Source organism: Rutilus rutilus (genome assembly GCF_951802725.1).
Source record: "Rutilus rutilus genome assembly, chromosome: 9".
Taxonomy (NCBI): Eukaryota; Metazoa; Chordata; class Actinopteri; order Cypriniformes; family Leuciscidae; genus Rutilus; species Rutilus rutilus.
In genome coordinates, this window is record NC_140223.1 from 1,204,821 (window position 1) to 1,223,972 (window position 19,152).

Consider the following 19,152-nt stretch of genomic DNA (forward strand, 5'->3'; position numbering starts at 1 on the left):
CCCACTTTTGAAAAATCAACAGTTCATGATCCCTTTGCACTAAAAGCACAAGTATTATCTCATTTTAAAGCTGACACCTAGCAGTTTATTGTAAATGTAGAATTAATTATTGTCATAATGAAAAAAATAGTTATAAGTAGCTTCAAAATTTTGTGAAGTTATTAGAAATTTATTTTTATGAAACATTTTCATGAAAATGAAATTGAAGTTGGCACTGTAGCAATCTAGAAATGCACTGCAGCTGAAGCCACATGTCTGACCATGTTATATGTAAAATCTGAAGATGATAAGTCTAAAACTCTGTATTTAGTTAAATGTTTTTCAAGATCATGTCATATGCCTTTTTTTATTAGACTTTAAAATGCTACTGATGTTTAGTCATCATCTATTCAGTCTTTTGTCTCTATTGTTTTGTGGTGCAAACAAGCCCCATTCAGTCTCAGTCTCCCCATGCACACATTCACACCTCTCCAGCCTGGTTATGGCTCTAAATATGCATTTCTTTTGTCTGCATTATAGTTACTAATGACTGGCTATTCACAGGCTATTCATAGAGTTTCAATCCCTAATTTCTTTTATCAAAGTTCTCACTGTATCTAACTGTATCAAATGCCCTTCTGGAATAAAGAAACATTTCAGTAAGCATTTCTATTTAGAAAAAAATATCATAAAAGTATAACTGCTAGGTTGCAGGTGCACCTAGAGCTAGCTAGCATGTTAGCTTAGCACACCATCAATACACGACAATTTATGAGATTAAAACCATTTTTGCGCTCCAAACTTACTTTATAACGCAAGTCGAGTGTTTTAAATAATTTTCTGTGATCTAATTTGGATTCAGATAAAAAAATCTGACAGAAAATATACTATTTTATAGTATTCTGCACAATGATAGTCTATATAGATTAGCATTACATTATAAATATAATCTATTATTATGAAAATACCTGGCATGGCTTGAAAAACACAGGTAAATCAAATATCATTGCAATCATGCTTATTGTCTTCAAAACATCTTTATCAGCATGTTACAGCGATCTCTCTGTTAGCTGTGTGTGTGTTCGAGGCTTCCTGGAATGTCACATGATTATGGCTCTTCTTATATGGACTATTATTCGAATTGTTGCCATTATGTTCCATATATGGACTATTATTGTGCATGTAGCGCCCTCAGGCTATTGGTATGAATTGAAAACACAGTATATAGAGTACCAAGCGCTCATAATGATTACATCGACGCATTTTGGGTATAAATTCAATAAATATTATTCCTGTCTATAGAAATCTGATGTAAACCTATGAGAATTTTTGAGCTAAAAGTCCTGAGGGACGTTGTTTTGTCAAGCACTGTCATGACGACAGCACAGAGTTTTTTTTATGAATGAATGTGGCTGACGCTCATAATTCATATTAAAGTTTATCGACTCATTTTTTCATTTCATAACTCCTGACATAAATTAAGAAATAACTGACGCTATAAGTGTCTCAGAATACAATAGTGGTCAAATACTGAAACTTGAGTCTTATATCTTTTTAATGATGTATAGTTTGTCAAGGTATAACATTAAATCTGATAGTAACTTTGAACTAAATAAAAAAAAAAAAAACTCTTAAGTGTGCGGGCGCACTGGCAACGGTTAACCCTCTGGGGACCAAAAACGCGCCTGCGCGTTTTGCTAGTTTTTTTTTTAGCAATGAAAAATAAACACAAAATGCTCTGTTAATTTTGATCTTTAATTTTCGTGTTATACATCAATCGATCCTGTTCAGTTTCTATTTTTTTTCTGTATACTCACAATAAAAATAAAGTGTTTTGCTTTTTGACAAATAAAGAAACTTTAACATGATGCAATTTCTGCCTTCTCTCTGTCAGTAAACTCCCATTTGAAACGCGTTCGAAAATGATATATAACTCCGCGAAAATTCAGTCAAACAGGCAAACAGACCCACGGGCATAAAGCTTGAGATCGCAGCTTTTAAATGAAGTAATTTATATAAAAAACAAATATTATCAGCTTCTGTAATCTGTATAAAAAGAGAGCGATTCCAGTCGAGCTCATTACGAGCTCATTGACTTTAATTCGTTCACGCCTACTCACGGAGCGCGCTATTCACAAGATAATGTGTTAAGCCATCTATGCAAAACAGGTAAACACCCCCAAGCAAATGCATTAAACGCTTCAAGTTTCATCATTCAGTCACCTGCGCGTTGGGAAGATGACACGGTACACCGGTGCGGAAGCCCTTCAGCTCGTCCTGGATACTAGCGACGAAGAGTCCAGATTTTCATCAGAAGAGGAGCGCGACTACTCTGATGACGACCGTTTGTATTTTGAAGAGAGAATTGATCCAGCCGTGGATAGAATTTCGGATGAGTAAGTATTTATTCTTACTTGCATTAGTTGACAAGCTATTCAAAACATGAGCTTACATATTATACTGGGTGGACTTGCCATCCAGAGTATTGACATTTGATATCTACCTATATTCAACACGATCTAATGAAAGTGCAAATCTATACTATGAATTTAATATCTCGTACCATTTCAACGTCAAAAATGTTTTGTTTTGTTTTTTTTGTGTACATATGCTACACCCCTTGGTTAAGAAAATTTGTATTTGTATGTGTAACCTAGCAGTAAATTATATGTTTAGATCATTATGTATGAAAGATAGAATTTAGAAATTATTTTAGAAAGTAGGCCTAGTAGGTGTTTAGATTATATTTTTTATATATAAATGCTGCCTCATTATCATTAACGATGCATGCTCGCAAATATCAGTTGTAAATGTGTGTAAATGTGCTGAAATGTGTAAATATACCCAGTTAATGAAGTGCACAAATGTGTTAGGCTAATGTTTGCGGTGTGCCTCTCCGGTAATGGCCCATTGACACGCATATAGGCTTATTGCATGCGTCTAAAATTATTTACATCAGTTATTCATTATAGACTAATGCTACTATAGTTATATTTATGTAATAATATTCTTCAACTTTTTTAAAAGGAATGTAGCTTCATCACTACCTCCGCCTGCAACTCGGAGTGCGCTTAGCAACACAGTCAGAAATCAGAAAGAGTAAGTACATATTTACCAACTGCCTTTACTTTTGTTTATTTTCCTCACATTTGATTTGCTTAGAGCCCGCATCAACGGGGCATAAGCATTTACTGTGAGATACCTGCCTTTACTTTTGTTTATTTATCGCTCACAATTGCTTTGTTTATAGCCGACTGATTATTTATTTTGGTCACATTTGATTTGCTTAGAGCCCGCATCAACGGGGCATAAGCATTTACTGTGAGATACCTGCCTTTACTTTTGTTTTTACAAAATTACAATAAAACAGATTGAAAAACAAAACATTTGAATCTCCTCATTCTTTGTTAAGGCTGCCTCACTTGATGGCCCATTAGCACTTGGGGGAGCGTCTATGTCACACCCCTGGTCTGAATCTCATTAATATTGATGACCCATTACCACTCCCATGCATAAACCTCTTCTGACAAAAAAACAGTTTTACAATGTTTAAATCAATGTAGTGTTTTATGTGAAAAATTAGGCAGGAGGATTTTCACATAATTTTGAAGCTAGAATTCAAAGGGACAACATCCATTAGTCAAAAGTCTTGTGGACACATATTTAATATGTGTTTTGTGTTCTTAAATCAGCAACTTTCATTTTAATTTTTTCCAATAACCACGCATAAACATTATTCTCTTAAAAATACAAACATCTACATACACGTTGCTCGCATATTATGGTAGCCCTGTTTGTGCTATATAGAGTGAATTTACACCTTTGCCATTAACATGTTTATAAATAACTGAAAAAAGCACAAATGTCAGAGCATGTCAGAACATCTCAACGACCCCAAAAACAGCTTGGTCCCCAGAGGGTTAATAAATAAATAAACAAATACAAAAATGAAAGTATAAGCCAGCAGCCCCTCGCAGACGACAGCTGGCCACACAAAACAGGAACAAAACATCAAATAAAACTCAGGCCTGTTCCTCTCTCTCTCTTCACTGTCGTCCGTGAGAGATACGAGACTGGTGCGTTGCGCAGGTGTCGCTCATCATTAATCACGCCACCGGCCTCGTGCCGCTCTCTCACGGCCCTCGGTCTCATCATCTTCGCCACAACCTAAAAAATACAATGCATGAAAATGCAAGCATGGTTAATGCAATGCCTATTTTTTTCAAGTAGTGCAATTCAACTGGCTTTTTTGGCATAATTTTACTTCCATAAAATATAATATTAATATTATTTTCCCAATCAGTCACAACACTATGAGCAGAATTAAACTCATATTAAACACAGTTTAAAGTTCAGAGACCTGCAAAAATGAAGCTCAATTTAAAAATCTTAAACAAAATATTCACACACACACACACAAACACGTGGGGCCCTATCTTGCACCCAGCGCAATTGACTTTGTACACAGACGCATGTATCATTCCTATTTTGCACCCGCGCTAAGCGCGCGTTTCCCTCCACAGAAGCACGTCGCTAAACTAGGGAATGAACTTGCGCTCCCTGGGCGGTTCAGCGCAAAAAAGGAGGCGTGTTCCGGCGCAAACGTTCCTTCATGCTATTTTGCAGGTTTAGAAAACAATTGCGCCACTAACCAGGAAAAAATTGTTTAAAGTCAGTGGCGCGTTGCGCATGTTATTCATATGCTATTTTAAGGGCGCATGCTTGGCCATAATCAATGTAGCGTGTGCACAACGCGCATACACTTTGATTCTCTCATCTACACAGAAGCAGCAGTTTTCATTTTTGCAAATCATACATTATTACGATAGATAGATAAGATAATAGGAATCCGCTTTAGAACAAACGCGCCTGCTCTTAAAGGGAATGTGAGATGACGCTCTGATTGGTTTATTTCACGTTACGCCCAAACCACACCTATGAATAATGAAGCTGCTTCAGACCAACCCATTTTAGATTTGCGCCTGGCGCAAGAGTCATTTATCCCGCCGGGAAAATAGCAACAGCGCCAAGACCTGCCCACAAAGTTACTTGCACTTTGCGCTTTGACACTTGCGTTTCAGATCGTTAAAATAGGGCCCATGGTGTTACTGAACCTGGTAAAATTTCCTTTTATTTCTAGTGAGTAAAACAGCCATTTGAAAATCGTTAAGACCTATTCTTACACTAGTTTCTCCAGTTTATAATGGGGATCATCCTTCAGGTTCTGCAGCAGCTTCACTCCTGAGTGTCCTAGATTATTATTTGACAGATCCAGTGTTCTCAGGTGTGAGGGGTTTGATCTCAGAGCTGAAGCCAGAGCAGCACAACCTTTATTTGTGACTCTACAATTATGCAACCTGTAGAGAACAATGACACACATTAAGCTTAAATCCAGAGATAAACATGACACTTAAAATTTAATAACATAATACTATCAATATGAAATATATACAAGTAATCATTAGTTCACATTGTTAAAATACATCAGTTAGGATTAGGGGATTCAATATACAGTTTGTACAGCGATCTTCTTCCAATTCCTCTGTCTATTAAACCTTTCACAAAATCATAATCGCAACATTCAAATCTGTGTTGAGTAAATCAACTTTTGATAAAAACTTGGTGCTTAAAATAACGCATTTATCGATTACGTTTCGCCACTAGGTGGCGACAAGTGACTTGAAAATTGTATTTGTTATTGAATTATTTATTCAAGAGAATGTAGAACTGTATGATGCTTCTGAAATAAAACTCAGAAAGATGTGATGAATTGTTTTTGTAAATATGACTCATCTTATACATCACGTACAGTCTGTATAAGTGTATGATTTAACTTTTCCCCATAGTCTAGTGTTAGTCTAGTCTGGTGTATTGTCCCAGCCCTAGTGTGTGTGTGTGTGTGTGTGTGTGTGTGTGTGTGTGTGTGTGTGTGTGTGTGTGTGTGTGTGTGTGTGTGTGTGTGTGTGTGTGTTTGTGTATACATATTTTATGTACTTAATGACATTTTGTGATTTTCCGTGATCTAATCTAAAGTGAGAACTATTTATGGCTAATACATTGTTAACAAAGCATTATCTAACTCTTTACATAAGAGCTAATTAAACAATAACACTGTTAATTACAGTGATAATGAATGAAAGTAAAGATGAATTTGACTGATAGCATTATTATTATTATTATTTTCAAGACTTCCATTTATTGATATATTGTTATTGTGTGTTGTGTGACCATAATAATCATGTAGTGATAAATCTGATATGGTGACAGTCCTGGTTCAGGTGAAACACACACCACTTCCCTCTTTTCAGCTGCACACACACATTTTGAGAAAATGCTCACGCTTTTACAAGGGTCTGTTTGCACAAGCATTACAAGTTGATTTACACCAAACATTTGTGATTTAAAAAACCCTCTTCACTGTATCCTGCATCTGTTGTCTGGTTTGTAGTTCATCCTGTTTATTTAACTATTAGTTTTACTTTCTTTTGGGGGATAATCAGAGCCGCTTTAAGACTATAAGGGGCTGCTGGGCTTTACCTCTTGAGGGGCCCTTCATCCACCAGAACTATTACCTACATTCACTCAATCTCCTTAAATCACAAAGTGCAAGTTGTCAGCCTTTTATTTTGAAGGAATTAATACCATTAACAAAACATCCAAACCTATAGGTCTATCATATAAATAATATATAGACCTATACAAATATCTCTGCATGAACTACATATTGGAGTGGGGTGAAACAGAAATCTCTTTATTTCAACATAAAAAGGAGTTTGACTATATACTGGACTGTTTTAGTGTCTACAACACAACCATATTCAATTAATTTGTCATTGCAATTGATGAAGTAGTGAATTAGATCATTCAATACGGAGGGAATTTGACATTATTTTTTTGGTAATATTCCTCACCTCCAGATGGGGCTTACGCCAAAGGATATATTGTATGAACTATCTACTGTACATATTAATCCTTATTCACTCCGAGTCTTTATGGTAGAGATGATCTTACCACAGTTCCTCCAGTTTACAGTGAGGATTCTGCAGTACAGCAGAGAACAGCTTCACTGCTGAGTCTCCTAGATTATTCCCAGACAGATGCAGTATTCTCAGGTGTGAGGGGTTTGATCTCAGAGCTGAAGCCAGAGCAGCACAACCTTCATCTGTGACACCACAATACCTCAACCTGTAGAGAACAATAACACACATTAACCCTCTGAGGTAGAAAAACGCGCCCGCGCGTTTTGCTGGATTTTCTTTACATTGTAGCACTTTAAACTTAAATTACTCCGTCATTTATGGTCATACAGAAAAAAGAAATATAAAAAAAGAATCTGTGATATTTCTACTTTTGTATGTGTCCACTTACAATCAAATCAAAACATTGTGCTTTTGAAAAATAAAGAAAATAAACAGGGTGTGCGTTCTGCCTCTCTGTCGCGGTGAACTTTTTTTTCTTGAGCACGTCTATAAACTGAAACAAAACTCAGCGAATACTTGTCACACATTTATGAGCCATATACCTTTATAAACATTTAAGTGTGTACTTTTAAATGATCGGATTCAAACTGAAAACAAATATTCTCTGTTTAAGTAATTTGTATAAAACCAACAAGATGTCCAGCTTCTCAAACGCTTCCTAAATAGTTTTAATTTGACCACGCCTACTCGCGCAAAAGATATTCACATGCAAATCTCCACATGGAACGCGAACGCACTCATTACCTCAAAAACAAAACACTTCATCAATCTCTGCTTTTCGTCGAGTTTGAAAGAAGCGCCGTGAGCTTAGATTGGCTTTACCCCAGAAGAAGAACACGATTTGAAGACAAGAAAGATAAGGTAAGAAATTCTTACATATTAGTTTGTTATTGTTGCATAAATTTCACATTGCAGTTGAACTGTTGCTAGATATATGGTGAATATTATAATATTTAGACCCGTGTTTACTGTTACTGTGTTTGTGGATATCTGCTCAAACGTAGATATGTATATGGTAGGCCTAACCATAATGTTTTATATTTGAGCGCGATCGCGTTTGAATGTATTAATTTTTGAGCGCGATCGCGTTTGAATGCATCATATTTTTGATCGCGATCGCGTTTGAATGCATCATATTTTGGAAAAGCAAAACGCTCCAAACGGCTTCATGTTTTTACTATTATCTCATTTCATATCATCATAACGAATGGAAACATTTGAAGTAACATGATAATCAATATATTTTTCTCTAGCTTAGTTGTTACTGAAATCTTTTTGAAATGGTATATAGGCTGCTATATTGTTATTATTTTATGCAGCACTGCGCATAGCCTATACCTACAAGGCACAACAAACCTGGTGTTCATTATATAATATATTGTTGGAAACATTTGTGTGAGTGTGTGTGTGTATTCTGTGAATTTTAAAAAGCAATTTTAACCAGAAAAATCTAAAATGTATTCCCAAAATTGTGCAGGCCTTTCTCTTTATATCAGTATGTTCAAAATTTTTTTTTTTTTTTTTTTTTCAGGGCCCAGATGCCACTGAGTCCTGCTGACTTCAACATTCACAGTACATGTCTCTGTACATGAACATGGTAAAGTGAAAATCAAACACCTTGGAAATGAAAGGTATGTACAATGTTTTTAGGAATGGCACAAAGGTCTCTTTCTTTGGATCATTGTTATCAATGAGTGCTTTTTTGTTGTGTATCTTTGGATTATGTTGTGTTGTAAATAAATCCAAACAATTTTAAAAGCCATTCTTTTTTAAATCTCCTCATTCTTTGTGCAAGGTTGGTCAAATATTCTAGGCTACGTCATACAATTTTCAAAAGTCTTGTGAAGAAATAATCAGTATGGGTTTCATGACCTTATTTCAGTGAGAATTTATTTTTGTATTTTCACAAACCACGCATAAATGTCATTATCACAAAACTACAAACTTTTACACACATGCTGCTGATATATTATTGTAGCAGAGTTTGTGCTGAATACAGTGTAATTAGACTTTAGCCATGAAAATGTCACAAGTAACAGAAATAACCACAAATGTCAGAGCATGTCAGAACACCTCCAGGGCCCAGAAAACAGCTCAGACCCCAGAGGGTTAAGCCTATATCCAGAGATAAACATGACACTTCAAAAATAAAATAACAACATAATAATGTCAATATGAAATGTATATAAAAATTTATTAGTTCATGTTGTTAAAATACTTCAGTTAGGATTAGTGGATGAATATACAGTTTATACATTATAAAAATCATTATTTCTATGGAAAGTCCCAATTAACATGGAAACCTTACAACAATACACTACAATACAATATTTATTTATAAAGCACATTTAAAAACAACCAAGGCTGACCAAAGTGCTATACATAGCAGATAATAAAATGCAGAGCAGTACAGAACAAAAAATAAACAACTAATAAAATAAAACAAAAGAAAAAAATAAACAGTAATCATATCAGAATCAAGGAGCATCAAAAGCAAGAGAGGACAAACAAGTCTTTAAAGAAGATTTGAAGATGCAAACTGAAGGAGCCAGTCTGATATAGAGAGGCAGACTGTTTCAAAGTTTAGGTCCTGCAGTCGCAAAAGCACGGTCGCCTCGTTTTTTTAAATCTGGATCTAGGCACAATGAGAAGGCAGTGATCACTGGATTTCAAAGTACGAGAAGGAGTGTACCGACAGAGCAGATCGGTTAGGTACTGGGGGCCAAATTGTTAAGAGCTTTATACACAAAGAGTAAAATTTTAAAATCAATTCTAGATTTGACAGGTAACCAGTGAAGTTTGAATAAGATAGGGGTGATCGATTCATACTTGCGTTTCCCAATAAGGAGTCTATCTGCTGCGTTTTGCACAAGCTGTAGGCGAGAGAGAGAAGACTGAGATAGTCGAGATATTACGAATGCATGAATCACTATTTGAAGATTACTCCAAGTAAAGGTTTCACTTTAGAGAGTTGGCGGAGGTGAAAAAAGCATGACTTTACAACAGCACTGATCTGTTTCTCGAATTTTAAATTGTGGTCGAACAGAAAGCCCAAATTTCTTGCGCAGTGGGTTTTCGTACGGTGTGAGAGAACCACGGTCAACATCAGGCACACAGTTTTCCTTGGGCCCGAAGATAATTATTTCAGTTTTATTTTCGTTTCGGTTTAGAAAGTGACTTGAAAGCCAAAGTTTAAGATCACTTAAACAGGCAAACAGGGGTTGTAGACCATTTTTATCATTATGTTTTAAAGGAAAATAAATCTGAGTATCGTTGGCATACAGATGAAAGGATACTTCATATTTATTAAAGATGGAAGCCAGAGGTAACAAATACAGAATAAACAATATGGGGCCGAGGATTGATCCCTGTGGCACTCCATAGTTCAGAGGTACACTAGAGGAGGATTGATGACCAATGCGGACACTAAAACATCTGTTTGTAAAATAAGAGCGGAACCACTGCAAGACTACACCTCGAAAGCCCAGGGATGTCTCCAGACGTCGCAACAGGACCTCATGGTCAACTAAGTCAAATGCAGCACTCAAATCTAATAAAACTAGAGCCAGTGATTTTCCAGAGTCAGTTTCAGTGAAAATATCACTTGAAGCTTGTAAAAGAGCAGATTCAGTACTGTGTAAAGCTTTAAAACCAGATTGAAATGTTTCGTGGAGAGAATTTGCAGATAAGTATAGTTGTAGTTGAATCAGTACAACTCTCTCAAGGATCTTCGAAATAAAAGGTAGATTAGAAATAGGACAAAAATTAGAGAGAGTGAAAGGATCGAGATTAGTTTTTTTGAGATATGGTGTCACCACAGCAACTTTCAGACTGTTAGGGAAGGAGCCAGTTGACAGGCATTTGTTAATTAAAAGTAACAGGTCAGGACCAACTGTGTCCATAATTTGTCTCAGGAAAGAAGGTGGAATAATATCCTGTGGACAGATAGTGGGTTTTAAATGAACAATTTCAAATTTCAAATTTCAAATTTTTTTTTTAAAACAATTTCATTACATGTGTCCAGATCAAGCAGCTCAAACTCAGACCAGATGGAAGAACATAATGGAACATCATGTATATACACAGAGCTAGACAATTGAGATCTTAAAGTTGTGATCTTATCAACAAAAAGCTTCGCAAAATTGTCACAGAGAGCAGTAGAGGGCTCTAAGATGGGATGCACAGAGGGAGTTAATAGTAGCAAAGAGAACTTGAGGTTTATGAAAATTATTAGATATAAGTTCAGAAAAATGTTTGCATTTTGCAGCCTTTGCAGCTTTCTGAAACACCTTATAGGCATTTTTCATGATTTCATACGAAACCTGCAGATTTCGTGTATGCGTGTGTGTGTGTGTGTGTGTGTGTGTTTGTGTGCTCAATGCATTTGTAAAGATATTAAGGAACGTGTGTGTTGGGGCTGGGAGAAAAAAAATCGCTTCACCTAACTATTGCAATTTATTTGTTAATGATTTTAAAATTGTTTTTTTTTTATTATAATTAATAATTTATAATTATAATTATAATTAAATTACTTTATTTTGTCCTTGCTTATAGACGAGGTTGAGAGAAGTTAGCCACTCTTGTTCCAACAGAAGATGAAATGTGTCGTTATCTATGAGTGTCGTAATATCCATTTCAAGTGGACGTGTAGAAGTGACGTGAGGCTGAAACATACTCTGAGTCGGATGAACTTACTCCCGGACGCGTTTTTGGAACCAGCACACCTCGAGTAAGCAAGGTTTGGTTTAAACAACCAAGAGTTAACGTAAAGTTGACGGGAAAGGCGGGCATACACGGTGCGATATTCGTCCAATTTTGAGCCAAATTCGGACTTGTGCGACTCTTTTTCGGGTCGGGACGATTTTCAGCTTTGTCATGCGTCGTTTGTCTTGCAGTGTTCATGCAGTGTACAGGGGGAAACGAGAGGCGATAAACCTCTCCCGACCGGCAATCGGATCGTCGGATGAATTTCTGGCATGTTAGATATTTTGGTCGCTCCTCGTGACTATATTACACAGTTGAAGCAGAACTATGAACCGATTGCCCTAAACTCAGTGTTTTTTCCCTCAATGCGCCTGCGCGAAAACAGACGTTTCATCTGCAGAAAAAAACACGAAAAGAGGGATATCTTTAAGTTCTGTAGTTCAAACTAGCTACAAAAAGCTGTTGCTTACCTCCAGTTTGTGTTGCAAAATGGATTAACCATTACCCACGTCTTCCAAGCCACCTGCGATGTACACTTTGCCTCTTTTATTAATTTGTTAAACAATGTTTTTGAAATAAAGCTGTTTAATTTTCATTGACGAATTATTGCAGTTTGTGGACATATTATAGACTGTTAATAATTAATTATATGCCTATAATTCATTGTAATCGACTTAAATGTTTTAGACAATTTTCAATGAGGAGTAAGCTTGTATGTAATATTTTATTATCCTCACAGCGTGTTGGTTATGCGGTGATGCGCTATGAAATTATTGCGTGGCAATTTAATTATAATAACCTATCAATTTAATAAAAGTAGCCTTCCCTAATAATAATAATACTAATAATAATTTAATACATAAATTGGAAATGCTAAATCATCCTGATATTGCTAGCTGATGCTTGTTTTGACAATATCTCATGGATACAAGCTACGTAATATGCTATCTGTTTCTGATGCAGAAAAGTTAGTTCATGCATTCATGACCTCGAGACTAGATTACTGTAATGCCTTATTAGCTGGTTGTCCTGCATCCTCTATAAACAAGCTACAGTTAGTGCAAAATGCAGCCGCTAGAGTTCTTACTAGATCAAGAAAATATGATCATATAACACCAATTCTATCATCTCTACACTGGTTACCTATAAAGTTCCGTATCAATTACAAAGTATTACTACTGACCTATAAAGCCCTAAATGGTTTAGCTCCCCTGTATTTAACGGAACTTCTATCGCCCTACAATCCATCGCGCTCCTTAAGATCACTAAATTCGAGGCTTCTGGTCATTCCTAGGATATCTAAGTCCACTAAAGGAGGGAGGGCGTTTTCACATTTAGCTCCAAAACTCTGGAATAGTCTTCCTGATATTGTTCGAGTCTCAGATTCGCTGTCCCAGTTTAAAACTAGATTAAAGACGCATCTCTTTAGCCAAGCATTCACATAATAATTACCTTTTATACCACAGTTGAATCAGATTGAATGCATTAATATTATGAACAGCAGCTACGCTAATTATTTCCCATCTGCTTTTCTGTTGTTATCTCGGGACGCTAGTCCCGAGATAAATACAGATCGTCAGCTCCAGTTTGTATCCAGCCTCCCATGGAAACTACAGATGCCCCAACACCCGTGAAGAGACGACTCGACGCCCGCGAAGAGAAGACTCGACGCCCGTGACGAGACGACTCGACGCCCGTGACGAGACGACTCGACGCCCGTGAAGAGACGACTCGACGCCCGTGAAGAGACGACTCGACGCCCGTGACGAGACGACTCGACGCCCGTGAAGAGACGACTCGACGCCCGTGAAGAGACGACTCGACGCCCGTGACGAGACGACTCGACGCCCGTGAAGAGACGACTCGACGCCCGTGAAGAGACGACTCGACGCCCGTGAAGAGACGACTCGACGCTGGCGATATGTTTATGCCCTAAATCAATACATGATTAACTAACTGTATTTCTCTATGTACATTTCTGAAATGCACTGTAGCGTTTATACGCCCACGTATAAATATTATTAATTATTATTCATAACGGAATATGACCAATAATTAATATTTTGATTATTTTTAATTATCTTCAGAATTTACTGTAGCAGAATCAATAGTATGATCATTTTATCAGTTCATCCAATGAACAGAAAGCATAAACAAGTATTAACTCTAGGAAATATAATATCTTCCTGGTCAAGAAAGAATTAATCCCCAGCTAACAATAAATTACGAAGTAAATTAAGGGTAACAGCATAGGTAACTTAAATCGAAGTTCAAGACAATAAATCTGATAAGCACACACGAGTAATCTCTTTTAAATACAAACAATACTTTATTGATTATATAGACTACTAACACATAAAGCTAATATCTAACACAAACACACGCACACACACACATACACATTCATACGCGTTGCAGAAAGGGATAGAGTGAGGAAAGAGTGGGTTTAAGAGTGAAAGGATGAAATCTCACGATTCCATATACACTATGACCTGAACAAACCATCAATCATTAATTTAACCCTTCTATCGTTTTAGGCAGGTTATTAAAGTTATATAAATACACCAGTTAAGATTTTAGCCTGCATGGAGGTACTTGCGTATTTGCTTTTGGGGATTCCCTTTTTGTTGCGTGAAAGGGGTTTTCCCGGTCCGTTCGGTCTCCTCGTGCCTGATGTCTGGATCACGGGGTCAGTCACGTGGTGTGCTGGCGGAATGAAAGTCTTTGTTTGAAGCTGGCTTTGCAGAAGAAACGTGGCTCGAAATCTTGTCGCAAAACTTAACTTAGAACCGACACTCACAACGGAAAAGAAATGAAACTAAGAAAAGAAAGGAAATTGAGAGTAGATGATGATGGCTTGAATGAAGCTATTTAACCCATGTTCTTCAGATCTTGATTTGGGTTATTTCGTTTGCGCGTTTACATGGTTCCTATAGAGAGAGAGAGAGCTTCGAGAGCAGCGAGAGAGAGAGAGAGAGAGAGAGAGCGAGAGAGAGCAGCGAGAGAGAGCAGCGAGAGAGCGAGAGAGAGCAGCTTTGTTTTTGGGTCTAAGGTTTTAAACTAAAATTTTGTCCAACCTCCAGGATGAGTTCTGGCCAATTAGACACTGGCTGAATTTAGGAGGTGACGTTCTTTTCAGTTCTGATCGTAAATCATGCTTATCTGTGCTCTCCTTACTAACAGAGAGAACAGGGGCCACAGTTTAGACATGATTTCTAATTAAAAGAAGATCAAAACATATTACACCGATATCATTCAAGCCATCTTGCTAGTTGTGTTCGTAAGATAGCATTGATATGAAACAGTACACACTTTCATTCATTCACTCCTTCTAATAGTTAATATAATAACTATTACCTGAATTAAATGGGATCAAAACATATTATCTTATTAAAATATACATATAAGTGGTGGAAACAACCCAGGATTAGGTAGTTGCATGATTGTTTGATCATGAGTCCATTGAAAATTGTTCTTGAATGATGTTATGTATAGTTATTGATAAGAATCAGTTCTCTGGTGAAGAGACAGAACTCTGTTTGTTCAGAGGTCTTAATGATGAGGTGTTCAAGAATGTTGTCGGGGGTTTCAGTAACATCTGCTGGTGTCGATTCTTCTTCTAAAGGGTCTTTTGCAGACTCTCTGGCACCGGGATGGGTGACTTATGGCTCTGGTCTTGGTGATTTGACTCTGGAATGTGCGGACACTGTCTTTATCTTAACCAGTCCGTATTAGGCCACAAAGCTAGCCATTGACCAGTTATGTGTTAGTGCCGGGGGCTCCTTCAATTAGTCAGACCGGTGATGATCATGAGACGTTCTGAACAAATCTTCCCCCCTCAGTCATCGAGAAGTAGAGAATTTGAATTAATATTCAAAAAGAAGATTAGTTGGTGGTTGCTTTCTACCCATTGTCGCTACAGCACTTTCTGTAAAGCTGCTTTGAAACAATATGTATTGTGAAAAGCGCTATACAAATACATTTGAATTGAATTGAATTGAATACATGAAATCGTCTATAAGCGCAACCCGGCACGAGGGTTTATCGCACTGATTCACACATATTTCACACGTATAGTGTGAGCAGTGAAGTCGCAGCTTGACGTTCGGACCGTATAGTGTGAGCACATAAAGGCTTTACATCGCATGCGAAATCACACAGACCATCGCACAGTGTATGCCCGCCTTAAGATACGCTTGCTTTCTGGAATACACCCCAGGACACAGGCAGATATCCAAACCAGGAATAGCAGAATACAAGGAAAATGCTCAGTAATGCCGTGGAACTCTAGACAAGACTTTGCGATGAGACAAACAACAGACCTGGGTAAATAGGCAGAGACTGAGGGATCATGAGGTGATGGGGAAACAGCTGCACGATTACACTGATGACAGACAAAGCATTGTGGGAAACTGAGTCCATGGTGTGTGTAGAGTGAGTGGTAAGAGTGTCCTCTGCTGGGGGGGGGGGGATGTCAATCCAGCTTCTGCCGATCGACTGTCCTGCACAGTTCATCTCCAACCCTAATCAAACACACCTGTCTTTCATTTTCAAGTGATCCTGAAGACCTTAATTGGTTGCTTCAGGTATGTTTGATTAGGGTTGGAGATGAACTGTGCAGGACAGTCGATCGGCAGGAGCAGGATTGGGCACCCCTGCTCTACAGTATCTAGTTTTCTCCTAAAATGAATGGACTGTGTTAATCCTGACTGTGCTGAGATTGAGTGTGTTTAAAGTAAAGGGTGTTAAATGTATATCATGATGTCAAAGTGCAGTATCACCTTAATGAGAAGCAGCTCATGTTTTCAATAATTTACAGATCAATATTTCAATAGCTTTGCTTGTAATTAATGTAATAATAGTTATTTCCCTGCATTTTATTCCATTTTGATTATACTTTATGAATTCACAGTGACTGTCACAGTGTTGGGTTTGTCATGTGTCTTGTCTGGTTTGTTGTGAGCACATGGCTTGTCTTGTATTCCTTGTGCCATGTGCTCTCCTGTCAATTGTCTAGCCCCTCCCATCTTGTTACCTGATTATTTAATTATTTGCCCCACCTGCTTTCCCCGTTATCCTCTTGTTTGCTTCCCTATTTAGTCTCCCTGTGTTTGCAGTCCTGTGCTGGTTCGTTATTTATGTTTCCCTTGTGTTCTGGTCCTGACTTTTGCCTGTCTTGTTTTTCCCCCTTGAGGAGGTTTTGTTTGTAGTTTTGTTTTGTTTAATAAAGATCCTTCCTGCACTTGAATCCTCTCTCACTAATTCAACGAGTCGTGACAGTGAGTTTCATGTGAGAGTCACATATGATCTTACCACAGTTCCTCCAGTTTACAGTGAGGATTCTCCAGTCCAGCAGAGAACAGCTTCACTCCTGAGTCTCCTAGTTTATTAAATGACAGCTCCAGTTCTCTCAGGTGTGAGGGGTTTGATCTCAGAGCTGAAGCCAGAGCAGCACAACCTTCATCTGTGACACCACAATCATACAACCTGTAGAGAACAATGACACACATTAAGCCCATATCCAAAGATAAACATGACACTTAAAAAAAAAAAAAAACATAATAATGTCAATGTGAAATGTATACAAATTACTCACAATTTTAAAATACATCAATTAGGATTAGGAGATTGAATATACAGTTTGTACAGTATAAATATCATTATTTCTATGGAACGTCCCCATAAAACGTGTAGGATTTGAGGGCGAACCAAACACAAATGAATCTTCCAGGTCATTTGTTCAAACATACTTCCACACAGAACTCAACACTCCAGACTGCAAATCACCAATCCAGAACCATAAAATCCAGGCTCCAGCCAGTCTAGGCCAACCAATGAAAACCCCCAGCTAAGAACTTTATGGCCATGCAAGCTTCAATTTTCTTTCTCTTAGTTTTCTTTTCTTTTCCATTGAGAGTCTCGGTTCTAAGTTAAGTTTTGCTGCAAAGTTTCGGTTAAACAATTCGGCTGCAAAGCTCGCTTCCAACTTCAAAGACTTTCTATCCATCCGCCAACACATCACGTGATTGGCCGCCCCAGACATCTATCCAGGCATGAGGAGATGCCGCCATTGAATCCGGGAAATCCCTTATACGCCAACAAAGGGAATCCCCAAAAGAAACGCAAAGACAAGCAAGTAGCCTCCAGACTCTAAGTGCATATAGAAACTTGGGATTTCATCATCTCACTCTTAAAACTCATTCTTTCCTCACTCTCTTTTTCTTTCTGCAACTCAATAATCAAAGTCTTGTTTGTATTTTAAAGAGAAGTGTTACTTGTGTTATGAAACCTTGTGTATGTGTGTGTGTCTGTTTGTGCTCAATGTACTTGTAAACATTTTAAGGAACATGTGTGTGTGTTAGGGCTGGGAGAAAAAAATTGATTCACCAAACTATCGCAATGTTTTTGTTTACGATTTTAAAATATATATTTTTTTTATTCCAGAATTGATATTGATTCAAATTAAATTGCTTTATTTTTGTCCTTGCTTATAGACAATGTTGACAGAAGTTAGCCACTCTTGTTCCAACAGAGGATGAAATGTGTTGTTATCTATGAGTGTCGTAATATCCATTTCAAGCGACGTGAGACTGAATGCACTGAAAAGCCCTCGCGCTACTCATATGCTGAGAGCGAGAGATAAGACAGTAGAGCTGCACGATTCATCTTTAAAATACTGTGATCTCCATTCAAACACACACACGATCTTCTTCAAATTGACACGCAATTTTCTTTTATTAAATCCAGACAAGACAGAGGTACTAATCATCGGTTCAAAAAAACCACCCACAAAACCTCTCACAATACAACTTTAACATAGTAGGATGTCCTATTACTTTATCCTCTACAGTAAAAGACCTGGTTGTTATATTAGACTGCAACCTGTCTTTTGAAAATCATATTTCATATGTTACAAGAACAGCCTTTTTCCACCTTAGAAACATTGCTAAGCTACGTAACATGCTATCAGTTTCTGACGCAGAAAAGTTAGTTCATGCATTCATGACCTTGAGACTAGATTACTGTAATGCTTTATTAGCTGGTTGTCCTGCATCCTCAATAAACAAGCTACAGTTAGTCCAAAATGCCGCCGCTAGATTTCTAACTAGATCAAGAAAATATGATCATATAACACCAATTTTATCATCACTGCATTGGTTACCTATAAAGTTCTGTATTAATTATAAGGTATTGCTACTGACTTATAAAGCCCTAAACGGCTTAGCTCCAGTTTATTTAACGGATCTTCTATCGCCCTATAATCCATCGCGCTCTTTAAGATCACTAAATTCAAGGCTTTTGGTCATACCTAGGATATCCAGATCCACCAAAGGAGGGAGAGCATTTTCACATTTAGCTCCAAAACTCTGGAATAGCCTTCCTGATACTGTTCGTTGCTCAGACTCGCTCCCCCAGTTTAAAACTAGATTAAAGTCGCATCTCTTCAGCCAGGCATTCATATAATATTTTTAATCTTACAGTTCAAATT

The 19,152-nt window shown here is 37.4% G+C and overlaps 1 protein-coding gene across 2 annotated transcripts in view; it reads right to left on the bottom strand.

Annotated features, from left to right (window-relative positions):
- Positions 1–2,378: 2,378 nt before the first annotated feature.
- LOC311297689 (NLR family CARD domain-containing protein 3-like) overlaps positions 2,379–19,152 on the bottom strand; it is a 69,007-nt gene continuing 52,233 nt past the window's right edge. For both annotated transcript variants that reach the window (XM_084420091.1, XM_084420092.1), the window contains exons 7-10: positions 16,977–17,150; positions 6,991–7,164; positions 5,163–5,336; positions 2,379–4,146 (exon numbers count right to left, since the gene is read on the bottom strand). In XM_084420091.1, coding sequence (XP_084276217.1) covers positions 4,131–4,146; positions 5,163–5,336; positions 6,991–7,164; positions 16,977–17,150 — 538 coding nt within the window. In that variant the 3' untranslated portion in view covers positions 2,379–4,130. The remainder of the gene's footprint in view (positions 4,147–5,162; positions 5,337–6,990; positions 7,165–16,976; positions 17,151–19,152) is intronic.